This window comes from Myotis daubentonii, chromosome 2 (assembly GCF_963259705.1).
Source record: "Myotis daubentonii chromosome 2, mMyoDau2.1, whole genome shotgun sequence".
Lineage (NCBI taxonomy): Eukaryota > Metazoa > Chordata > Mammalia > Chiroptera > Vespertilionidae > Myotis > Myotis daubentonii.
This window is the reverse complement of record NC_081841.1, coordinates 134,952,326-134,978,443: the sequence shown is the minus strand read 5'-3', so window position 1 is coordinate 134,978,443 and position 26,118 is coordinate 134,952,326. Positions and strand designations below refer to the sequence as shown.

Genomic DNA, 26,118 nt, shown 5'->3' with positions numbered 1-26,118 from the left:
CCCTACACCTTTTGATTGGAGCATTTAATCCATTTACATTTAGGGTTTTTATTGAGAGGTACTTCTTTATAGCCATTTTAATTCTGTTTGGCTAGGTTTCTCTCTCTGTTTCTTCTTCTCAGCAATCCCTTACAGCAATTCCTTTAGCATTTCTTGTATCGCTGGCTTGGTGGTGATAAACTCCTTTAGCCTTTTTTTTTGTATGGGAAACTCTTTATTTGACTGTCTATTTTGAATAATAGCCTTTCTGGACATAGTAATCTTGGTCTCAGATCCTTGCTTTCCATTGCCTTGAATACTTCATGCCATTCCCTTCTGGCCTGTAGAGTTTTTTTTTATGAGAAATCAGGTATCAGCCTTATGGGAACTCTGTTGTAGGCAACAGTTTTCTTTCCTCTTGCTGCCTTTGAGATTCTCTCTTTGTCTTTAATTTTTGGCATTTTTAATTATGATGTGTCTGGGCGTGGGTCTATTTGGGTTCTTCTTGTCTGTTCAGGAGGCCCTGAACTTGTGTGACTTTTTTCTTTACCAGATTAGGGAAGTTTTCTACCATTATTTCTTCAAACACCTTCTTTATTCCATTCTCCCTTTCTGCCTCTTCAGGCACACCTGCTATTCTAATATTGTTACATTTCACCTTGTCCTACAGCTCCCTTAAGCTGTCTTCCTGTTTTTACATTGTTTTTTCTTTTTGGTTCTCTAATTGAGTGATATCTTCAACTCTGTCTTTTAATTCAGTGATTCTATCCTCAGCTTCACCTAATCTGCTATGTATTCCTTCCAATGTGTTATTTGTGTTATGTCATTCTTTATCTCAGACTGTTCTTTTTTCATAGTTACTATATCTTTTTTCATACTGTTGAGCATTTTTACACCATTACTCTGAACTCTGTTTCAGGTAAATTTCTTATCTCTGCTTCATGTATTTCTTCTGGAGAATTCGCTAGTTATTTCATTTGGGGGTCGTTTCTTTGTCTCCTCATTTTGGTTGTCTGTTTGGGTTTATGATTATGTGCTGGGGTCCAACCCCAGCAGGTCCAGGGGTCCCCAAAGGTGTGGACGGAGTCGGCGAAGAAGGAATGACACAGAGACAGCGTTCAGTTGATCAGCAGCCTAGCCAGGATCTCCAGCCAAGTTCTGGTCTGGATCTCCAGCGAAGTTCTGGTTAGGATCTCCAGCCAGGTTCTGTGTCCATGTTCTCTTGCTAGGTTCCCCAGCCAGGTTCTCCAGGTTCTCCAGCCAGGTTCTGTAGCCATGTTCCCTCGCTAGGTTCTCCAGCCAGGTTCTGTCCAGGATCTTTTGCCATGTTCTCTTGCTAGGTTCTGTCTCTAGGCTCTGTGTCCTGTTGTCTTGTTACATCTGTATTTATACCAGTTGATTCCAATCCTATCAATCTCTATTCCAAAGGTTAGGGCGTTTCTTATCTCCATTCCAGGGAGTAAAGATTATGTAGCTTAAGCGTGATTGTTTGTAGTTAAAATGATTAACTACCCGCCTGGCACTTAGTTAAGGGATTTTATCCCCTCCCTAACTTCAGGGAAAAATCCCTACCTGGGGAAACAACCTTTCTCAGAGAGGTGACCTTGGTTAAAACACACAGCGCTAAGGGGAGCAAACATATTAAGAACAGTATGCCATATACGCCAGGTCCCTTGAAACATATGCTGTGCAGATGTTTCTTTCCTGCAGCGACTGTGTCAAGCAGCAAGGATGGACCAGCTTCCAGCAAATTCCCCCTTTTTTATTTTTTAAATGATAGCGCATGCAAATCAGTGGCCACCTCTCAGATTGGGCCGTTTAAGACTCAGAAGAAGACTGGCAAGCAATGGCAGTGAGCATAGCTATAAACATAGTGGGTGGAGCGCACAAGGAGCCCCGTTCCTGTAGAAGGTTGCCGGCCTCTTCAGTCAAGGGATTTCAGCTGTCCTCAAGTTGTTGGTTTGATTGTCTTTGTTGGTCTGGCTAGTGGGCGGAGTCACTGGCGACGGGCTTCCTGAAGTGTCAGCGAGTTGAAGGGCTGCATCAAAGGGTCCATCAGGGCTGTGCTTGATGGTGGTGTCAGTGTCTGGGGAGGAGTCAGCTGTGCCCTCTTGGTCGGCCGATATGGATAATACCGGGGAAGAGGAGGATGAGGCGGAGATGGAGGGTGGTGTGACATAAAGTTGGATTAGGGGTGGGCAAACTTTTTGACTCGAGGGCCACAATGGGTTCTTAAACTGGACCGGAGGGCCAGAACAAAAGCATGGATGGAGTGTTTGTGTGAACTAATATAAATTCAAAGTAAACATCATTACATAAAAGGGTACGGTCTTTTTTTTTTTCAATAGTTTTATTCATTTCAAACGGGCCGGATCCGGCCCGCGGGCCGTAGTTTGCCCACAGCTGGATTAGATGGTCTGGAATCCACACAGGTGAGTCTGCGTCCTGTGGAAATATACAAGCATCTCCTCTCCCCCAGGTTAAAAGTACATCAGGTCCCTTCCAGGCTCCTGTAAGTAAGTCTTTCGATTTGACGAAATAAGTGAGTTTCTGGTAAATGAAAGTTTCTTTTGCTGATTTACTCAGAGTCCTCAGACTTGGCTGAGAGTAGCTTCCATTTCTATGTGTTTTAACCAAGGTCTCCTCTCTGAGAAAGGTTGTTTCCCCAGGTAGGGATTTTCCCCCGAAGTTAGGGAGGGAATAAAACCCCTTAACTAAGTGCCAGGTGGGTAATTAATCACTTTAACTACGAACAATCATGCTTAAGCTACATAATCTTTACTCCCTGGAATGGAGATAAGAAATGCCCTAATCTTTGGAATAGAGATTGATAGGATTGGAATCAACTGGTATAAATACAGATGTAACAAGACAACAGGACACAGAACCTAGACACAGAACCTACACAGAACCTAGAGACAGAAGAACTTTGCTGGAGAGAACATGGCAAAAGATCCTGAACAGAAACTGGCTGAAGAACCTAGAGACAGAACCTGGCTACAGAACCTGGATAGAACATGGCAAGAGAACCTGACTAGAACCTGGTGACTGAACCTGGCTGGAGAACCTAGCGAGGGAACATGGCTACAGAACCTGGCTGGAGAACCTGGAGAACCTGGCTGGGGAACCTAGCAAGAGAACATGGACACAGAACCTGGCTGGAGATCCTAACCAGAACTTCCCTGGAGATCCTGACCAGAACTTGGCTAGAGAACCTGGCTATGATGATCACCTGAACGCTGCCTCCATGTCATTCCTTCTTCACAACTCCGTCCACACCTTTGGGGATCCCTGGACCTGCTGGGGCTGGACCCCAGCAATTATGTATTAGGTAGATCCTCTATGCCTCTCAATCTCTAGTGCAGAAGAGTGTTAAAGACTGTTTCTGACTAATTGGATCAGGCAAAAACTCAAAGCCTCCAGAGACCACCTCTGCCTACAGATAATAGGATTCTGACTTGAATCACCCCCAGGCAGTCATCCTCAGGTGTAGTGAGAGTTTTTTTTCAACAGGGTGGAAAACTAATTGTTACCTGGAAACTAATTGTTACTTTTAATCTCTTAAGTGGCCTCAGGGCAAGGTGTTTTCCAATAGAGTGTGTCAACTATCTTCCTCCCAGGTAAGGCAAATGACTGTGTGGGAAAGATGTCCTCCACTGTGTGAGGGAATGACTCAGCCCAGGAAACTTGGGGTGTCTGCCTTCTGAGCTCTGTCCCCTAAGTCCCCAATCCTGGGTTCTGCTCTCACAGTTCCAGTCCACTTCACCCTCCCTCTGCCAGAGCACTAGGTAGATGGCTCCACCGGGAATTTTTGTGCATTGGCCCTTTAAGAGGGTTCCTGAACTTTCAGCTCCACTCCCTGGCAGACAGCACCCCGCTGCTTTTCACAGCTAGATGTTATATGGGTATCTTCCACAGTTTGGTGCTCTCTGCTGGGGAGCCCAGCTTCGGGATCAGATCCCAGAGTTCTCAGTGGCACCTCCTCCCCTCCCCCACCACTTCCACACACAGCTGAGATATCTCTCCGGGATTTCAGTTGCCATCTGTGGGTGCCTGGCCAGCCCTTTTGCACCTCTGCCCCTTCTACCAGTCTCTGTGGGGTCTCCACCTTCTGTCCTTGGGTATCAGGGTTCTTTCCTGTGAGTTTTCCATTGATTATTCAGGAAGCCTTTCCCTATTTCAGCTATAATTCCAGATTGTTCCTGGGAGCATGTCCATGCAGATCCTCCTACTCTGCCACCATTTTTAATCTTCTCAGAACATGGTTCTGATGATTGATAACTCCAGCTACATTAGCCCAGTGGAGAGCAAGTCCAGTCACCCAGTTAGAAGAGTTTCAGCTGACCTGTTTAACCTCAGGTGGTATCTTTCTCACCTCAGGCCCTCTTTGTATTTATTTGTTTGTTTGTTTTTAATATATATTTTTGTATTGATTTCAGAGAGGAAGGGAAAGGGAGAGAGAGATAGAAACATCAGTGATGAGAGAATCATCAATTGGCTACCTCCTGCATGTTCCCTACTGGGGATCGAGCCTGCAACCCAGGCATGTGCCCTGTCCAGGAACCATGACCTCCTGGTTCATAGGTCACTGCGCAACCACTGAGCCACACCAGCCTGGATCTTTTTAAATTTAGAAACACAGTAAAAGCATTTTGAAAATGGGTATGCCCACTGTTTGGAAAGTAAGTTTCCAAGCTTTGTTTGAGCAGCAATAAAATTATTATATATACATATCTTATCCATATACTGATTTAATTAGTGTTTGCTTATGATAACTATTAAACTAAAAGCCACATGGCAATATTTAGAACAAAACAGGCCTTTCAGTTTCACAATCAGAACCACAAAATAAACTGGGTACATGTAATAAAGGCAGCGTCCCTCGCCTAGATTTAGATGATGTCTGAAACACCTCGGACCTTATTACCCACCATGAAAGCCTAATGTGGCATGAGCTTTCATCCAATTTCCAGTTCCAGGCTGTAACGAGGTTCCATTCAATGAAAATAAATGGATTTTAGTGAGCTCTTCTTCCCAAGGCCGTGCCCTCCCCTCCTCCCCGGCTCTGCCCCTTCTTCGCCCACAGGCACGCATCTCCTAAACTCTGAGGGTCTCTAATGGGGCAGCAGCGGGAAGTGGCAGTCCATTCCGGGCAAAACCCTGAGCCTGTCCCGAGGTCCCCTTTCCTCTGGCTTCTTAGCGAGCCAAAGCAGCCCAGCCACGGCTTATTTCCCAGCCCTCTCTTGTTCCACTGTCCCCAGCTTTAATAAACGTCCTCTGAAATCCACCTGCACTCCTATGGTGAACGTTTTTCTGCACAAAGTCAAGAACCCACACACTACTGGTTGGCCCTAGGCAGACCCTCGGTTCCCATTCCAGCAACAATTTGTCCAAACTATACTCTTACCTTCAAATTTTAAATTTCCCAGTTTTCTTTTCCTTTTTGACCTCTGGCTCCACTACTAGAATCAGCTCCAAAATGTCCAGGTCTATGTGCTGTCCTTATCAATACGACCCAAACACCAACTACCTAAAACGAAAAAATGCCCACCTTCCTTCAAAGAACTACCAAAAGGTACACAGGCTTGAGACACCTGGAATCTCAGGGTGAATCCCAAACTCATTAGTGAGGACAGTTCCATGTGGGGGAGAAAGATGAGTCTGTGCCCAGGAGCCCCTCAACAATATCTCTGCAAAATAAAATAAAATAATAAAATAAATAAAACAAATGGATTTTGAACAATGTTCACTATAAAACTTTCAAATACTTATATGTCAAAGTCAGTCACTGCTGTTTTAAGACAGCAGCAATACCTGGACTAGTGCTCTCCACTAAGATATTTGTCCAATTTTTCTCGGTCCAAATTCTGGCTTCCAAAGGAATGGTCAGGAGGGCCATTATTTGTAAACACCAAATCTCAGATGTATAAAACTTCTCTGTTAATTTTGTAAGCTCTGAGCTTTTGCTCTCTGTTCTATCTCTCCTCTGAAATCCTCCCTTGGTACAGAGACCCATCACCTCCCTGGACCTCAGCCAAAGATCAGAAAGGATACAAATAAAAAATACTACTTCTCCTCGGCATCATGCTTTACAAATCAGCTCATATACAGTGAAGTCATGTGAACCAGAAATTACGGGTGAGATATAATCAAATATCTGTGGTGGTGTATCTCTTAAAAGATATCAGTCATTATCAGGGTGTGGGACAAAATCATAGGAATTTTCACAAGCTCTATGAGAAGCCCATAAAAGTGTATGCAATCTAATAAAGTTGCCAATGGGTCTCTCTCCCTGGATCTTATGAACCTGTTTCTTCCTGCATCCATCCAGCATACCCCACAAAATAGGCCAGGTAATTGCCCATAAACACATGACTCCAAGTCAGCTGCCATGGCTGCTCCTTTCCCTGACCTAAAGAAAGAAACTAAAGTTCAAGTTAATGTTGGAGACTCAGACAACTACCCAACTGCTCCCCAGGTAATGAATTATTTCCTCCTCCCACTTTCTAAACTCGAGTCAAACAGGCTTTTAAAAATCCTAAACTGGTTATTTCTATCCTCAGCATGTTCCCTTCGCCAGCTGGTCCCTGTTTGGCTCTGCCAACAGCGGGCACTAGAAGGAGACTGGGAGGCTGTTTGCTTTCTGTTCCCAAGAGTGTCACCATGGCCACACAACACTTCATGATAGCAGCAGCAATTGCTTCCACCGCTTCCAGATGCAACTGATCACCACCTCCCCTGCCCGCTCAGAGACGCCAGTGCTAACTGGCCAGCATCTCCCCATTAAAGGTCTGAATGCCAGCTCCCCGTCTCCCCATTAAGTTCCTGAGGAACCAGGATCAGCCGAGCCAGCCCTGCTCCAAGCTTCTAAGTTTCAAAACCCCCAGCCTCCTATTTTGTTCCCCCAGCCTTAGGTGTGATTGCTGTTTCCTATCATTCTAACCTCTCTGACACTTGAGTACCCTCTTTGCCTTTTCTCTTCCCTAATTCCTAGCTAACAGTCTTCTATATTAAGTTCCCTGTTAAAATATGTGTGTGGTTTCTGTCTCCAGATTGGACTCTGACTGATGAAAGTCCAAGTTGGGAATGCCGCCCCTGCCCCTCCCTTCCCACTCTGTAATGTGATCCTATTCACCGCCACCTCTTCTTACTATGTGCCCCGCACTGCGCTTGTGGCTGGAGCACAATAGAAAACGTGAAATGATAAGGTTTCTTTACACTGTAAATCCAAGAGCATACAGTCTAGTGGAGAGAGACAAATTAAATGATCACACGCGTAAATATAAAACTGCAACTGTGACAATGCTGAGAAGGCAGGTACATGGTGCTGACTGTGCATAAAAGGGGACCTGACCTAGTTAGGGAGTCAGGCAAGCCTTTCCCGAGGAAGTGATGATGGATAGTGACCCAAGTGTAAGCAAGCAATAACGAGGCATTAGGGAAAGCGGGAGAGCTTTCCAGGCATGAGACCAGCAAGGCCTCTTGGCAGGAGGAAGCGTGGCAAGGAACCACGGCTGGAGCTCCATGGCTAGAGCACAGAAAGAGTAGGCAACTTGCCCCAGGTCACAATAAAACCAGGGTCAAAGAATGGGGATGTTAGCCTACATCCCACACTGCTCAGCCATTTTCATATGCTACCAAGCCACCCTCGGCAGCAACTATGGTCTTCTTTCCACTCAAAACGTTCCATGGGGACAGAGGTCCATCCATTCATGCTCACTCCAAAGGAGGAAAGCCACAAAGTAGAACAGGACAAAGAAGTACAAAGGCTTGAGCCACAGAAGCTGAAGACCTTGTCATGGAATTCAGTTTGTTGTTTCTTCGTTGAGGGCGGCGCGTCTGGGTCTGTGGAGTCTTGGGGATGGTCTGTGTCAGTGGCACTCACTGTGGTCCCTGGGCCCCAGCAGCAGCATCTCCTGGGAATGAGCTGCAAGTTCTCAGGCCCCACCCAAGACCTACGGTGAGAAAGGTGGGAGATGGAGCCTGGTAGTCTGTATTTTAACAAGCGCTAGGGTTTCTACTGCTCATACAAGGGACTACACCAGTGGTTCCCAAAATGTCTGGTGGAACTTGTTAAAAATATTCCTGTGCTACACCCAAAAATCTACAAAAATAAGAATCTCAGTGTAGGAACCTATATTCAGATGATCAGCCTCATTTGGGAGCCACTGGTCTACATCAGTGTAATACAGTGTCCGACACAATGAGCAATCAATTTTCAAATACCAATTTTTCTTGCCAGGTAATTAAGAGTAATAAGTACGACAGGCTCTACAAGCCAGAATCAATACATAATTTGATTGATATCTTCTTTCTTCTCAGCTCTTCAATTTTAAAACATTGTCTTTCACAGATTTGATTTTTTTTGTGAAAGTCTCTTTATCTCAGTCTCATATCATCGTGTCCACCAAAAAACTCTATGAGATCAAAATCAAACCTTGATATTTTAGTTGCACTCTATATACCTGTTCTTGAAAATGTCCCCAAATTTCAAAATATCCAAAAGAAAAGCAAGAAGCCTTGTTATAACAATATACATCTAAATCAGAATTTTTCTTTTTCCTGCTTTTGCAAGGAAATCTATTTTCTATCATAGTGATTCAGCATTGTTTTAAGTAGACATACAAATAAATATGGGAGGAATTAAGACAATATTATGTCTAAAAACAAAAAAACAGGAAATATTTCCAGAGCTGAAAGAATAGCTATTATCCTAGGTTCATCTTCAAACAACAGCATTTTCAAGAATTTTTCCACTTTAGAATTTTTCCCACCCTGGGATTTATGCAGCTTATCTCTAAATAATATTGACCGGTCTACTATAGGTAAAGCAAGATAAGGATATATGACTTATGTCCCTCAAAGGCCACAGTCCCAGTGAGAAGGGACAAAAAAATGAGTGGTCCTTGTAACATTTTTTTAAAAAGACCCCTATTATTGGTTATCTTAAGACAGTTTAGCAGTTCCGGACAGCAATCTTTGATTATGTAAAATCAGAATTTCTGAAGTGACTTCTGCTACCATTCCAATAAGACAAGGAAGCAATTTCAATAGTTTTAGGAAAATGGAAAAGAGCCTTAATTATATAACTCTGCTCCTGAACATATTAAAAAGAAACTACTAACTGTAAAATTGCATAATAATAATGGAGAGACCCTTTTATAGAGCACAAAACCTAGAAGGAAGACAAGCAAATAGGAAAATAAAGAAAGGATTAGAATAGACAATTCGTACAGACACAAAAAACACCACAAAAAATTAGTCTCACTGGTGTCAGGGAAAAGGCCGTTCTTTCACCTGACAGAGGACAAAATTACCGTATTTGCTATTTTCAGATATTCTTGTCTCTCAATAATGTCATCTCAATATAACCAGGTTACATTTGAAAGGTCCAAACCTAGGGATCCCTCTACTACTGCTCTGGACTGGGGGCTCTGACTGGCAACTGCCCTAACCAATGTTGTGTGGGGTCTGGAAAGTGAAGCCTAGTTCTTCTTATCCTCTCACATCCTCCTCAGGCACCTGAATAGTGAGCCCCAGTTGAACTTTGAGGAAATGCTTACTTTTACTTATGCATCAGCAAAACCAGTAAGAACATTTGTAATGCATTGGTAAAGAGCATGGGTAAAAATAAATTCTCATGTACTTGTCAAAGAATAATTTTCAAAAAGTTGGAAACATAACACAGTAAGCACAGGTCAAAATATTTATTTAACTTATTAACAAGAGACCCCTAAAAATGACAAAAAAGATACCAGAAAAGAATGTTGGAATAAGATTACACAGTCAGATGCTAAAATGGTTAATATCCTACAAGGCTAAACAACTGTAACCTCCTTTCTCCTAGAGAAAAATATGTCACTCTACCAAATAAAAATCATTTACAGCTTATCAATATTGTATAAATTAACATCTAGCTTTGCAGAGTCTGGGCCCCAATCAATTACAAACAAAAAGTGTCAGTTAGCCATTAGATAGTTTGTTAGACAATGCTCTCGTACAGTGGTTTCCCAAACACTTTGGTTTCAGGACTCCTTCACACTCTTAAAAATTAAGGAGCTCCAAAAGCTTTTGTTTACATGGGTTACATCCTTTAATATTCACAGCATTAAAAATTAAAATAAAATTTAAACATTAATTTATTTAAAAATAAAACCATTTATATATTAACATGAATAACATTTTTTCAAATCTCTATTTTCTAATACAAAAAACTTAGTGAGCCTGACTGGTGTGGCTCAGTGGTTGAGTGTCGATCCATGAACCAAGAGGTGACTGGTTTGATTCCTGCTCAGGCCACATGCCCAGGTGGTGGGTTCAATCCCCAGTAGGAGGCATGCAGGAGGCAGCCAATTGATGATGTATCTCTCTCATTATCCCTCTCCCTTCCTCTCTCTCTAAACTCAATAAAAACATATTTTAAAAAATTTGTGAGCTCAGTGGCATTAAAGTCTTACAAATCATTGGGATTTCAAATATAACTTCTTGATGACAATTAGAGAAGTTATACATAGTCTATAGCTGGGATAACCAAAGATAGCTTGTAAGAGTACAGCAAAAGTACTGAGAACAACTTGAGTTAACCTCTAAAAACTCATATTTCTATATCCTCAACCTACCACCTTAGAAAATTCTAGAAAACACAACAGCCAAGCACACTTCCCATAAGCTGTCAAAGTAATGACAGCATTACACATCAAGCCTTTGGAAAACCACTATACATTCATAAAAGAAAGAAAAGTGAAAAGGGCAAATAATTGTCTTGGAATTATGAAATAGTTTCAATTTCTCATAGATTCCTGAACCACACTTTTGAGAACCACTGCTCTAAGGTGACATTGAAAGGGCTTGAAATAATCCACTTTCCTTATTTCTAGCCTCAATACAGTTTGTTAAACACTATTTTTAAATTTTATTTTAAAAAATCTTTATTGGTAAGAGTATTACAGATGTCCCTCCTCTTTCTACACCCGCCCCCCCCCCATTACCCTTTTCTACCCAGATCCTACCCCACCCCAGGCCTTCACTACACTATTATATGGAGGCGGGGGCACCTGTAATACTGTGTCCATGGGTAATGCATATATGCATGTAAGTTTTGGGTTAATCTCTTCCTGCCCCCCTCCCCCTTCCCTCTGAGATTGGTCAATCTGTTCCATGTTTCCATGCCTCTGATTCTATTTTATTCATGTGTTTATTTTGTTCATTAGATTCCTTGTCCGTTGACTTTTACTTTTAGATCCAATTGTTTAGATATGTATTTATTGCTATTTCATTGTTCATATTTTTTCTCTGTCTTCTTCTTAAAGCAGACCCTTTAACATTTCATGTAATACTGGTCTGTGGTGATTAACTCCTTTAGCTTTTTCTTGTCTGCGAAGCTCTTTGACCTTCAATTCTAAATTATTGCTTTTCTAAATTATTGAGTAATCTTGGTTGTAGATCCTTGCTTTTCATCACTTTGAATATTTCTTGCCACTCCCTTCTGGCCTGCAAAGTTTCTGTTCAGAAATCAGCTGACAGTCATTTGGCGCTCCCTTGCAGGTAACTAACTGCTTTTCTCTTGCTGCTTTTAAGATTCTCTCTTTGTCTTTCACCTTTGGCATTTTAATTATGATGTGTTTTGGTGTGGGCCTCTTTAGGTTCATCTTGTTTGGGACTTCCTGTGTTTCCTGGACTTGTATGTCTATTTCTTTCACCAGGTAAGGAAAGTTTTCTGTCATTATTTTTTCAAATAGGTTTTCAATATCTTGCTCCCTCTCTTCCAGCACCCCCATGATGTGAATGTTGATACACTTGAAGTTGTCTCAGAGGCTCCTTATACTATCTTCATATTTTTGAATCCTGTTTTCTTTTTGCTCTTCTGATTGGATGACTTTTGCTTCCTCATATTCCAAATTGCTGATTTGATTCTCAGCATCCTTTACTCTACTATTTCTCCCTGCAAATTATTCTTCATTTCAGTTAGTGTATCCTTTATTTCTGACTGGTCCTTTTTTATGTCTTTGATGTTCTCACTAAGTTCCTTGAAGTTCTAAGTTCCTTAAGTTCTCACTAAGTTCCTTGAGCACCCTTATAACCATTGCTTTGAACTCTGTGTCTAGTAGTTTGCTTGCTTCCATTTCATTTAGTTCTTTATCTGGAGATTTCTTCTGGTTTTTTTTTCATTTGTGACATGTTTGTCTCCACATTTTGGCTGCTTCCTTGGGTTTGTTTCTATGTATTGGGTAGAGCTGCTATGTCTCCTGGAATTGGTAGAGTAGCCTTGTGTAGTAGGTGTCCTTCAGGGCCCAGTGGTTCAGCCTCCCCGGTCACCTGAGCTGAGCACTCTAGGTGCGCCCCTGTTGTGTTTGAACCTTGGTTGCTATTGGCATCACTCGGAGGGATTGACCCCCAGGCCAATTGGCTGTGAGGATCAGCTGCATCTACAGTAAAAGAGCTGCTATGGAGGAAATGCCTCTATGTGGCAGGACTTTCTTCAGTGGAGCTTTGGTGCTCACCAAGTCCACCCCTTGAGTGTGTCACTTATGGATGTTGTAGGGTTGTAATCTGGCATGGGGGGGTCTGAAGCTGACCACTGAGTGCACTGGCTCTGGGGCCTCCTGGGAGGTGCAAAGTCAGCTACTGCCTGTGCCCTGCCTGGGGCCACCTGGCACAAGGTACAGAGCAATTTGCAAATGGCTTCTACTTGTATTGGGCTTGGAGATGCCCAAGAGAGGCCAAACTGTGAACCAAGGCAGGCTGCTGCTAGTGCCAGGCCTGGGGACACTTATTGAGAGGTATGGGGCATGCTGAAGCCAGCTGCTACTTGTTTGAGAGATATTAGGAAAGTTTGAAGCCTGAGCCAGGACAGGCCATTCATATGGAAAAGCCACTGCAACCAGCTTGGGTGGGACTGCAAATTGGGTGGGTCAGGTCTCAGGGAATCACCAAGGTGGGGTGAACAGTGTGGGCTAGGTTGATAGAGACTCAGATATGGCGACTGCCCGTGGCTCTGTGGCAGGGAGGTCTCAGCAAAGGAACAATGACCTCTGCCAGCAGCTTTGTCTGGGAGAAAGGTGCCCCCAGTTCTTGCCCTGATACCAGACAATTTAGTTCCTCCCCATATGTACCTGGATCCTTTCAAGCTGCTGCTCCAGCACTGGAGAAAGAGGGAGTAAATCTGAGTAAGTCCATGTGCCGGCCCTTTAAGAGGAACTGCCTGGGACTTCAGCAACCTTCCATATCCCTCAATCCCCCTGGCCACAATCCCCGCTGGTTTTTATAGCCCAAAGTTATGGGGACTTCTCTTTCTGGCATGGAACCCTGGGCTGAGGGGTCTGGTGTGGGTCTACATCCCAGTGCTCCTCATGGGTGATATCAGCAGCCAAGATATCCCTCCTGATTTAAAAAAAATGCCATACGTGGGTGTTAGACCAGCAAGGTCTATGCCTCCGTCCTTCCTACCAGTTTCATTGTGGCTTCTCCTTTAATTCTTTAGTTGTAGGACTTCCATTCAGCTAGATATCAGGCAGTTCTGAATGATGGTTGTTCTGTAGTTTAACTGTAATTTTGATGTGGCTATGGGAGGAGGCCAATCCTTTATTTACATACACTGCCATCTTGACCTCCTTCCTTTAAAACATTTTAAATAAGAATGTAATTTGATATAGCCTTTTAAAGGCCATTTGACCTTTGAACCTAAGACTCTTTCCATTGGTGCACACATACATGGACACAGACACACACAGAGCAGTGTTCACTGTAGTGAGTGTCATTAACATTAGAGAAGAATTGGAAATGAATTTTCCCATAAGGGAATGATTTAAAAAGTGAAAGCATATGTATACAAACATGCATACATACAAATATATTTATATACACACATGTACAAATATTTATGACATTGTTAAGTGAAAAAAATTGCAGAACAATTTATATGAGTACTAGAGGCCCGGTGCACAAAAATTTGTGCACTCGGGGGGGGGGGGGGAGGGGGGGTCCCTCAGCCTGGCCTGTGCCCTCTCGCAGTCTAGGACCCCTCGGGAGATAACGACCTGCTGGCTTAGGCCTGCTCCCGGGTGGCAGAGGGCAGGCCCAATCCCTAGGTGCAGCCCCTGGTCGGGCTCAGAGCAGGGCTGATTGGGGAGTTGGGGCGCCGCCCCCTGTCACACTCAAGGCAGGGTCGATGGGGAGGTTGTGGAGCAACCCCCTGTCACACACAGAGCAGGGCCCATCAGGGGGGTTGGGGCTCTGTACCCTGTCACGCACAGAGCAGGGCCCATCAGGGGGTTGGGGTGCTGCCCTCTATCACCCACAGAGCAGGGCAGATCAGGGGGTTGGGGTGCCGCCACTCTCACACTCAGGGCAGGGCTGATGGGGAGGTTATGGCTCTACCCCGTCACACACAGAGCAGGGCCCGTGGGGGGGGGGGAGCTCCCCCCTATCAGGCACAGAGCAGGGTGGATAGGGAGGTTGGGGCCCCGCCCCCTGTCACACAGCAATGATTGTTAGTTAATATCTCTGGAGATACGGCGGTCCACGACAGTAGCCTAGGAGGCTGAAGTCATTTATGTATTCAAGGCCCATGGAATTTGCATGCTAACTAGCGATAAACTGCAGACTGACTCATATTTTAGAATATCAGCTCAATTTATAATATTGGTTACTTCATCCTAACGAGGTGAATTGGGTTAGGAATAACATCTTTGAATAATATAAAAGTTAAACTGAATTCCTAAAGTCAGGCAAGGCTTTATTCATTTTTATATGTTTAATCTGTGCACAGTGGTGGCACAGGTAAACATTCAACAGTATTATATTAACTGAATTAATGTATTGGACAGATACTTTCCAAAATATGGGGCTCACTGGAGAAACAGAATAAAAAAATCTGGGTGGTGGTTACAAGGTTGGGAAACTGATCTACACATGAATTTTAACCTCAGGTCTACGATGCCACGGTGCCACACGACAGGTGTTCCACGATTCAGGCAGGATCTTAAGACTTAGAGGAGCAACAAGAGGGCTGAGAGCTGTTATCAGCTTTCCTGCCTTCCTTCTTGCAAGCAAGGCCCATGGACTTCGATAATTACAATGTCAGGTAAAATTAATTTTTCAGCTATAAAAACAGACTAATTTTTTTTTTTAATCTTTATTGTTCAGATTATTACATTTGTTCCTCTTTCCCCCCCCCCCCATAACTCCCCTCCTCTCAGTTCCCGCCCCACCCTCCGCCCTCACTCCCCACCCACTGTCCTCATCCATAGGTGCACGATTTTTGTCCAGTCTCTTCCCGAATCTACCACACCCCTTTCCCCCCCCAAGAATAGTCAGTCCATTCCCTTTCTATGTTCCTGATTCTATTATAATCACCAGTTCATTCTGTTCATCAGATTATTTATTCACTTGATTCTTAGATTCACTTGTTGATAGATGCATATTTGTTGTTCATAATTTGTATCTTTACCTTTTTCTTCCTCTTCCTCTTCTTAAAGGATACCTTTCAGCATTTCATATAATCCTGGTTTGGTGGTGATGAACTCCTTTAGCTTTTCGTTATCTGTGAAGCTCTTTATCTGACCTTCAATTCTGAATGATAGCTTTGCTGGATAAAGTAATCGTGGTTGTAGGTTCTTGGTATTCATCACTTTGAATATTTCTTGCCATTCCCTTCTGGCCTGCAAAGTTTCTGTTGAGAAATCAGCTGACAGTCGTATGGGTATTCCCTTGTAGGTAACTGGGTTTCTTTCTCTTGCTGCTTTTAAGATTCTCTCTTTGTCTTTTGCTCTTGGCATTTTAATGATGATGTGTCTTGGTGTGGTCCTCTTTGGATTCCTTTTGTTTGGGGTTCTCCGCGCTTCTTGGACCTGTAAGTCCATTTCTTTCACCAGGTGGGGGAAGTTTTCTGTCATTATTTCTTCAAATAGGTTTTCAATATCTTGCTCTCTCTCATCTTCTGGCACCCCTATAATTCTGATGTTGGTACGCTTGAAGCTGTCCCAGAGGCTCCTTACACTATTCTCGCATTTTTGGATTCTTTTTTCATTTTGCTTTTCCCATTGGGTGTTTTTTGCTTCCTCGCATTTCAAATCATTGACTTGATTCTTGTGCTCCTCTGGTCTGCTGTCGGGAGTCTGTATAATATTCGTTATTTCAGTCCGTGTATGCTTAATTTCTAGTTGGTTCCCCAATATAACATCGAGGGTCTCATTAGATTTCTTGAGGATCTCACAACATTTATCGGCGGTCTCACCAGTCTTTTCGAGGGCCTTACTAAGTTTATCGGCAGCTTCTAGACAGTTCTTAAGAGACCTTAAAAGTGTGGTTCTGAACTCAATATCCTCCATTGACAGTTTTGTCCTGTTTCTTTGTCTCCGCATTTTTTATGCTTTCTTGGTACACCCCCTAGTGGTCTTTGTGTGCAGTCTTGTTGCCTTTAAGCCTTGATTGATGTCGGCAATACCGGGGGTGAGTTGACCTCCAGGCTAACTGGCTATGAGAGTCCGCTGGGTCTGCAGTGGGAGGGCTTCTGTGCTGGATCTCTAGGGCAGTGCTAATCTAGCCTTTGCCTGAGGCTATCCGGCAAATGGTTCTGCGCAGGGCTTGGGCGGGGCGGGTCCCCAGGGATCTACAGGGAGGGCCAGAGCGAGCAGTTATGGCTGCTCTCAGTTCCTTCCCCAGGGGCTCTGCCTCTCAGAGTCCCAGCAATGGCTGCAAACCTCGGAGAGAAAGCTGCCTTCGAGTTCCGACCGAAGCCAGACAGTCCCGCTTCTCCCGTTTGAGTCTTGCTCCCCAGAGACTCGCCCAGATCTGGAGCTCAGAGTCTGAAACTCCCTCCCGATTGAAAACAACAACCGCGCCCTCCGCCACCAGCCCGCTCCGCGCGCGCACTCCGCACCTGAGTATTTCACTTCAGCACTGCGGCTCCTCTGAGTCTGGGTATGATATTCTCTTTCCTCCTAGTTGTAGAATTTCCACTCAGCCAGCCTTCCTGTGGTTTTGGATGATGTCCGTTCTGTCCTTTAGTTATATCTCTGAAGTGGTTGTTCGAGGCAGCGATCTCCTGCGTTAACCTACGCCGCCATCTTGGTTTCTCCTCCAAAAACAGACTAATTTTTAAAAACCTAGCTCCCCTTAGCTATTTGTCAAAAGGGTAGAGCTCTAACTCTAGCAAGCACAGGTGACTAGAACATAAAATCAAAGTCTCTGTATTATAGAGAACAAAAAGATCTCAGGAACTTTTATTTAAAACATTTTAAAAATATTCAATAAACTATCTTCATAGGGTAAATTTTAACTAAACCTAAAACTGAGGTAACTATTTCATAAACTGTTTCTGCTATAAGAAACTATTTGAACCTCTTCAAGTATTATACTTAACATACTTTTTCATGAGGAAATTTAAAAAGGTCCAATTCTGAACCATACCAAAACAAGCACTTTAACTGAATCTAAATATACACAGAGGCCATATCAATATTACTATTTCAAACATTCAATATTTGAGCTACTTAAGTAGTAGCAATAGGTGAATTTCAAAATGTTCTTTGAAATAAACTAAAAATTTAAATCTCAAGACTTTCTATTACATTAATTTAACCTGGTTTATTTTAAAAATATTCCTCCTCCTACAGTTAAAGAATGATACTTCTCTCCTGCATTAAAAACAAAATAACTATCTCTCTCTCTAACATACAGCTTTGCCCAGATGAATTAGCATTTTTAAAGCTTTATTCTTTACTACTACACCAATATCCTCAATTCTTAACTGGTCCAAGAGCAGATTTTCATTCATGACAGCAATACATACAATATATACAAATAAAGATAATTCTGCCAGCAGTTATGTTCAATAACAATACAGAAGACACTATATTAAAAATCAGTTGTGTATTTATTTACACAGATTCAAAGAAAAGAATCAAAAATCCAACACAGTATCATATGAAGCTTACAATTCAATGACTAATCCAGTTTAAAAAGAAGTTTTCCTCCACTAACTTGAACATGGCACTATTTTAAATGCTTCAATTATGAGTGCTGAAACATCAGACACCTATACATCTTCAGTTTTCATAGAATTATTATTAAGTCCAAAAAAGTCTTTTTTGATGATGTACCGAACACACTGCAAAATCACATTTCTTTCATGTCGAATGTCTGGAGCTAAAAGCTAAAAAACAATAAATACAGAGATTAGCTAGTAAGTAAAATATATCCAAGAAATATAATCTAAAGTATTATGTGTGCCTTCCCCATATGAAAACACAGAATAAAGATGTACATTATACTTACTAATTATTTGCTAAAAAAGAATGAAAGAACATTTCCTCTTAATTTATACCAAGACTATCTAGCTTTTTAAACAGCATAAATGTTAACATTTGGGTTCTTCCCTAGGAGTATCTGACAAAGGACAAAAAAATAGGTTTAAAAGCCTGCAATTCTTTAATATAAAAATCATATTAAACAGGATCCTACCAAACTCAAATCTATAAACAGTATACAAATTGGTAAGTAGATATAGTAAAGATAGTAATAATACTAATCTAATAGTTAAAAATCCCAATATTCCTGGACTTTTATAACTTCCCATTTTTGTGCTTATTGTAATTAAAAGAAAGCTAAAAATCCCTGGTATTTAGAATAAGTACATAACCAAGGAGTCATATGTAATTTGTCAAAAAGATAAAAGTGACCTCAACTTATTTTCTGATGTCCTTAATGTAGTTTGAAAACCTCACATAAGGAACTTTCAGTGGAAAAATGATTTAATTTGCTCCTATTAGGCAAACATTTTAAAATACAATTTACTTTACATAGCACTGAAATTTACAAAACAGAGTGCTCATTTCAGAGCCATTTAATCAGAAGCAACTGTGTCTACAGTAACCCTCATGGAGTGTAGCCACAGAACACTTTAGCTACAGCACAAGCACTTATCTGACAAGGCAAAACCAAACAGAATTTTCACAGAATGTCAACAGTTTTATAACTCCATTAAAAAATTTAGGAATATTTCTATTTCTATCACTCTTATACATGAAAGCCTTGGATCTTTGAATAGTTTCATGTCCATTACTTAGAATCAAAAGATGTATTGCTTCCTCTTTATAATTTGAAAAAAGACAATAGATTTTTTTAGCATACCACACTGAGAATAAAGCCAATCATGCACAAATGTTTCCTTTTCTCACCCTGGCTGAGTGGCTCAGTTGGTTGGAACATCATCTCGTACAGCATAAGGTTGCAAGTTCAATTCCCACTTAGGGCACAAGCCTAGGTTGTGGGTTGGATTCCAGATCAGGGTGCCTATAGGAGGCAACCAATAGATGTTTCTTTCTCACATCAATGTTTGTTTGTTTCTTTCTTTCTCCCTCTCTTTCTTTCTTTCACTCAAATCAATGGAAAAATATCCTTGGGTGAAGATTAAAACAAAACAAAACAAAACAAAAAAACCTTTTCTCCTTTCAGTCTGCCAGTGTATTTAGCTGTGCTTTCAGTGAAAACTATGTGTCAGTATACCTCAATACACATTTTGTAACCAATCAGTTAAACCTAGATTCTTTTATTTTAAGCAGTTTTGAAAATTGTAGGATTAAGCAAATAAAAAGGGGGGAGGGGGAATGGGGCTGGGGAAAAGAAAGAGCCCTAGCTGGTTTGGCTCAGTAGATAGAGTGTCAGCCTGCAGACTGGAGGGTCGTGGGTTCGATTCTGGTCAGGGGTACATACCTCGGTTACAGGCTCAATCCTCGACCCGGGTGGGTGCGTGTAGGAGGCAACCAAATGACATCTCTCTCTCACATATCTATGTTTCTCTCTCTCTGTCTCTCCCCCTCCCTTCCACTCTCTCTAAAAATAAATGGGAAAATATCCTCGAGTGAGGATTAACCAAAAACGAGAGAGAGAGAGAGAGAGAGAAATAACTCACGGACATGAGCCACAGTGTAGTGAATGTGGGGGGTCTAGGGGTGGGTGGAGATGGAAGACCCATAGCAGGGATAAATGGTGATGGGGGGAAATAAAGAGGGGGAAAAAAGAAAAATCATTTACCATTTCCAGGAGATATGGATGATGTGTTCTTGGTTCAAATAAAGCATGATAATTGTGGCAATCTTTCTTCCTCTTAGGGTTTGTCTTTTTGAAACTTTTCTTTTGGCTTCTGGCTTCTGAGGAATTTCTAACAGTTGGTTTAACATCTTGATTTGGTCCCTTAGGAGTATCACTATGAAGAACCTGGTCTTCCGCCAGAACATCTGCTTCGGTCTTAATGGGAGTTTCTAAATGCGATAAAAACCACACAGATTAAAAACAAAAACACAGGTTATCCTTCTGAAAGGTAACAACAACAACAACAACAAAAACCATAATAACTTCTCCCAGCCACAATACTGCCTAATTATTAATTAGAACTAGGCATTTACTATGTATTATAATACTTTTTAAAAATTGGGAATTATAACTGCCAAGACTTGAGGAGATTACCACAAAGAATTAAAGAAAGTGATCCCTATGAAAGAAATAATACAAGATTGAAAGTTGGATCTACACAAATGAAGAATGAAGAGTGCCAGAAACAGTCAATACGTGTGAATAAATACAAAATACATTGTTTTCTTGTTTGAAAATTCTTTTTAAATATAATGATAATATAAAGCAAAAATAGTAACAATGTAGGTGGGGTTTATAACATCTGTAGAGATAAAATCTATGATAACAATAACACAAAAGAAGGGAAGAGAAAAGTGTAAATATTCTATATAATAAAAGGCTAATATGCAAATTGCCCCCTTGACCAGGAGTTCAACCAGCGGGCAAGGCCGGCCGGCCAACTGCCCACGGCCCCTCCCACCAGCCGGCCCAATCAGCAAGGACCAGCTGGACCCCACCCGTGCACAAGTTCATGCACCAGGCCTCTAGTATTGCTACAAATTTCTTAAATTATATGTGAAATGCTATAACATCATCTGAAAGTAAACTGTGATAAGTTAAAGTTGCATATTATAAACTCTAGACCAACTCTTATTAAAGAAAACAAAGGAATATATCTAATAAACCAACATTTGCACTGGCCTAAAAATATAGAATTAATCTAAAGGCAGGAAAAGAAAAGAAAACAGGTGAAACAGCCCTAGCTGGTTTGGCTCAGTGGATAGAGCATGGGCCTGTGGACTGAAGGATCCTGGGTTTAATTCTGATCAAGGTCACATGCCTTGGTTGCAGGCTCAATCCCCAGCCCTGATGGGGGCATGTGTGGGAGGCAACCAATCAATGTTTCTCTCTCTGTCCCTTCCCTTCCCTTCCACTCTCTCTAAAAAAATCAATGGAGGAATATCCTCGGGTGAGGATTAACAACAGCAACAACAAAACAAACAAAAGACCTGTGAGATGAGACAAAAATAAACAAACCATATCAACTATTACAATATATGTAAATAGTTTTAACACTGTAGTTAAAAGGTTAAGATCAGACTGAGAGGGGGGGAAAAAGAACTACATGATGTCTACAAAAAAACAAACAAACAAAAACCTTTAAATCCGGAGAACCAAGATGGCGGCATAGGTTAACGCCGGAGTTTGCTGCTTTGAACAACTACTTCAAAAGTGAAACCAAAAAACGGAAGGGACATCACCCAGAACCACAGGAACGCTGGCTGAGTGGAAGTCCTACAACTAGGAGGAAAGAGAAACGCATACGGACACTCAGAGGAGGCGCAGTGCTGAAGTCAAATTCTGAGGTGCGGAGTGCGCGGAGCGGGCTGGCGGCGGAGGGCGCGGTTGTTGTTTTCAATCGGGAGGGAGTCGCAGACTCTGAGCACCAGATCCGGGCGAGTCTTTAGCGACCCAGACTCAAACGGGAGAAGCGGGACTGGCTTCGGTCAGAGGAGTGCAGCTTTCTCTCCGAGCTTTGCAGCGGGTGCTGGGACTCAGAGAGGCAGAGCCCCTGGGGACAGGACTGAGAGCCACCATAACTTCTCTCTCCGGCCCACCCTGTTGATCCTGTGCGACCCGCCCCGCCCAAGCCCTGCACACAGGCATTTGCCGGATAGCCTCAGGCAAAGGCTAGATTAGCACCTCCCTAGAGGACAGAAGTTCTCTCACTGCTGACACAGCTGATTCTCATAGCCACTTGGCCTGGAGGTCAAACCCTCCCTGGAATTAGCTACAACAATCAAGATTTATCTATAAGACTGCGAACAAAGACCACTAGGGGGTGCACCAAGGAAGCATAACAAAATGCAGAGACAAAGAAACAGGACAAAATTGTCAATGGAAGAAATAGAGTTCAGAACCACACTTTTAAGGTCTCTCAAGAACTGTTTAGAAGCTGCCGATAAACTTAATGAGATCTACACGAAAACTAATAAGACCCTCGATCTTATATTGGGGAACCAACTAGAAATTAAGCACACACAGACTGAAATAACGAATATTATACAGACGCCCGACAGCAGATCAGAGGAGCGCAAGAATCAAGTCAATGATTTGAAATGCGAGGAAGCAAAAAACATCCAACCGGAAAAGCAAAATGAAAAAAGAATCCAAAAATGCGAGGATAGTGTAAGGAGCCTCTGGGACAGCTTCAAGCGTACCAACATCAGAATTATAGGGGTGCCAGAAGATGAGAGAGAGCAAGATATTGAAAACCTATTTGAAGAAATAATGACAGAAAACTTCCCCCACCTGGTGAAAGAAATGGACTTACAGATCCAAGAAGCTCGGAGAACCCCAAACAAAAGGAATCCAAAGAGGACCACACCAAGACACATCATAATTAAAATGCCAAGAGCAAAAGATAAAGAGAGAATCTTAAAAACAGCAAGAGAAAGAAACTCAGTTACCTACAAGGGAATACCCATACGACTGTCAGCTGATTTCTCAACAGAAACTTTGCAGGCCAGAAGGGAGTGGCAAGAAATATTCAAAGTGATGAATACCAAGAACCTACAACCAAGATTACTTTATCCAGCAAAGCTATCATTCAGAATTGAAGGTCAGATAAAGAGCTTCACAGATAAGGAAAAGCTAAAGGAGTTCATCACCACCAAACCAGGATTATATGAAATGCTGAAAGGTATCCTTTAAGAAGAGGAAGAGGAAGAAAAAGGTAAAGATACAAATTATGAACAACAAATATGCATCTATCAACAAGTGAATCTAAGAATCAAGTGAATAAATAATCTGATGAACAGAATGAACTGTTGATTATAATAGAATCAGGGACATAGAAAGGGAATGGACTGACTATTCTTGGGGGGGAAAGGGGTGTGGGAGATGTGGGAAGAGACTGGACAAAAATCGTGCACCTATGGATGAGGACAGTGGGTGGGGAGTGAGGGCGGAGGGTGGGGCGGGAACTGGGAGGAGGGGAGTTATGGGGGGGAAAAAAAAGGAACAAATGTAATAATCTGAACAATAAAGATTTAATTAAAAAAAAAAAAAAAACCTTTAAATCCTTGCTTTACACAATTTGAACTGAGATTAAATCTCAGTTACCAAAGAACAGTGCAAAGTGAGGACTGCCCATAAAAGTCACAGGTTAAAAGTAAAAGCATAGAAGATAACAAGTATATACCAATCATAAGAAAACTATATCAATATCAGTCAAAGGAGAATTCAGAACAGGGACAGACTGTCACCTGGGATAAAGAGGGACAGTTCATAATGATAAAGAAATAAATGTATCAAGAACATGGAACAAAACAAAAAAAAAGAACATGGAACAGTAACAGCTAATAACAGAGTGTCAATATACATGCAGGGAAATGTCACAAAACTAGCACTTACTATGTGATTTTGGGTCAAGTTACTTAACTCTTCCTAAATTTCCTCATAAACAATGGCATGTTCTTCATAAGGATATGGAAATAATTAAATGAGTAAAGCACATAAAATAGGGCCTGATACAGAGTAAGCACTATAAAATAATTTGTCATGATGATAGTAGTTTTGATGTGCCTCAAAGTGATGAAGGGGGAAAAAGACAAATATAAACATAAAAGAATGGAGCTAAGAATTCAAAGTGGTTCACAGAGTTCAAAATTATGGGAATAATAAAGGCAAAAGAAAAACGAGGGCATTACTTTCTATTATTCCTTGCCCTTTCAAGTGCTGCTCTCCCAATCCAGGAGTACAGAAGTCAAATGAATCAGAGCTATATTGTCAATTTGCTGTTAAAGAATGAGAAATTGGAACCATTTATATTTTTCTCAAGATCCACATTTCCCAGCTTAGTGTCATTTTTTTAAAACATTTAATCACCTTTATTTATTGTTTGTTTGTTTTTGTTAATCCTCACCCAAGGCTATTTTTTCCACTGATTTTTAGAGGAATGGAAGAGAAAGGGAAAGACAGAGAGAAACATCTATGTGAGAGAAGCACATTGATTGATTGCCTCCTGCATGAGCCCTGACCAGGTCCCAGGTCGGGGAGGAGCCTGCAACAAAGGTACATGCCCATGACCGGAATCGAACCCAGGACCCTTTGTTCTGCAGGCTGATGCTCTTTCCACTGAGCAAAACTGGCAAGGGCAATATTTTAATACTAGTGGCCGGTGCACGGATTCGTGAACATTGAAAGGACATTAATTAGAAGAAATATTTTAATATTTTAACATGATATAAGAACAAAAACATGATATAAAAACAATGACTAATAAATTGATTGAATTTATTCTAATATTTCCCTGTAAACCACATTAGGAGTAAAAACACTTTCAGAGTGCTTGACTAATTTCCCTTGTGATGAAGTATTTACAACTTTAACATCACATGCTCTTCGAACTCAAGAGAAAGCAACATATAACTGACCATGTCCAAAAACGGGTTCAGGTAGGAATATTCTTACTCTGTCTAGAGTTTGTCCTTGTGATTTATTAATAGTCATCGCAAATGCTGGCATCACGGGAAACTGTCTTTGAATTAATTTAAAAGGGAGGCCAGTGTCAGATGGAAAAAAATCAATTCTTGGAATCAGAACAACCTCTCCTTCCACAGATCCTGTTAAATACTTCAGCTTCAATTATGTTAGGTCACAATCTTTTGATAATAAATCTAGGACCATTATGAAGACCCTATTTACTATTAGGATTTCTCAGTAGCATGATGATTGCACCTACTTTCAATTTTAGTTTATGACATGGCATTCCAGAAGGAGTACTATTAAGAAATTCAATGGGAAAATCGAATTCATGACTGAAACCACTAAATACACGATCAGCAATGACAGATCAAAACACCTGTGCGATTGGCACCGAAAGCTTTATATGTATCACACATGCGTGAGTCAACGTTTATTTTCAAATTGCCAGTGCGTGTCAGATGTACCAGTAGGACAAACGGTCGGTCACTTAGCTTTTTATATATATCTATAATGATAAAAGTGTAATATGCTAATTAGACCAGACAGCCAAACAACCTTCTGGACAAAGTCACCGTGGCGGGAGCCAAGGCAGAGGCAGTTAGGGGCAATGAGGCAGGCAGCCGAGCAGTTAGGGATGATCAGGCAGGCAGGCAGAGTGGTTAGGGGCAATGAGGCAGGCAGACAGAGGCAGTTAGGGGTGATCAGGCAGGCAGGCGAACAGTTAGAGGCGATCAGGCAGGCAGGCAGAATGGTTAGGGGCAATCAGGCAGGCAGGCAGGTGAGCGGTTAGGAGCCAGCAGTCCCGGATTGTGAGAGGGATGTCCAACTGCCAGTTTATGCCCGATCCTGCAGGGATTCCTGCGGGATTGGGCCTGAGCTGGCAGTTGGACATCCCCCGAGGTGTCCCAGATTGCGAGATGTACAGGCTGGGCTGAAGGACCACCCTCCCCACCCCCCGCATGAATTTCGTGCACCGAGCCTCTAGTAGAAGATAATATTTATCAATCCAAATAAATTTAAAATATAGCCATTGGGTTTTTTCAAACCTAAATCACTCTTTTTGGTTTACAGCCTTTTGAATGAGTTGTCAATTTAAAGATCCCCAGTCATAGTCAACACAATTTGAAGAAACAATAATTTTGGGGAGTTGTAAATCTGCACTTAATTTCTAATATGGCAAAATAAAACAAATAACTAAAAGAGGAAAACAACAACAACAAAAACCCACTCAGAACAGATATCAAACTAACCCATTTGAAGATACTACTCATTACCTGACCTGCGGGGCTCAGTGGT

General features: G+C 41.9%; 1 protein-coding gene across 3 annotated transcripts in view; it reads right to left on the bottom strand.

The window, feature by feature from the left end:
- Positions 1 to 17,835: 17,835 nt before the first annotated feature.
- The window catches only part of NUFIP1 (nuclear FMR1 interacting protein 1), a 51,049-nt gene continuing 42,766 nt past the window's right edge, over positions 17,836 to 26,118 (bottom strand). For 2 of the 3 annotated variants that reach the window (XM_059684681.1, XM_059684680.1), the window contains 2 exons: positions 20,014 to 20,240; positions 17,836 to 18,133 (listed from right to left, as the gene is read on the bottom strand). In XM_059684681.1, coding sequence (XP_059540664.1) covers positions 18,127 to 18,133; positions 20,014 to 20,240 — 234 coding nt within the window. In that variant the 3' untranslated portion in view covers positions 17,836 to 18,126. Of the gene's footprint in view, positions 18,134 to 20,013; positions 20,241 to 26,118 lie in introns of those variants that run through there. The other variant, XR_009451339.1, reaches the window with a different exon arrangement.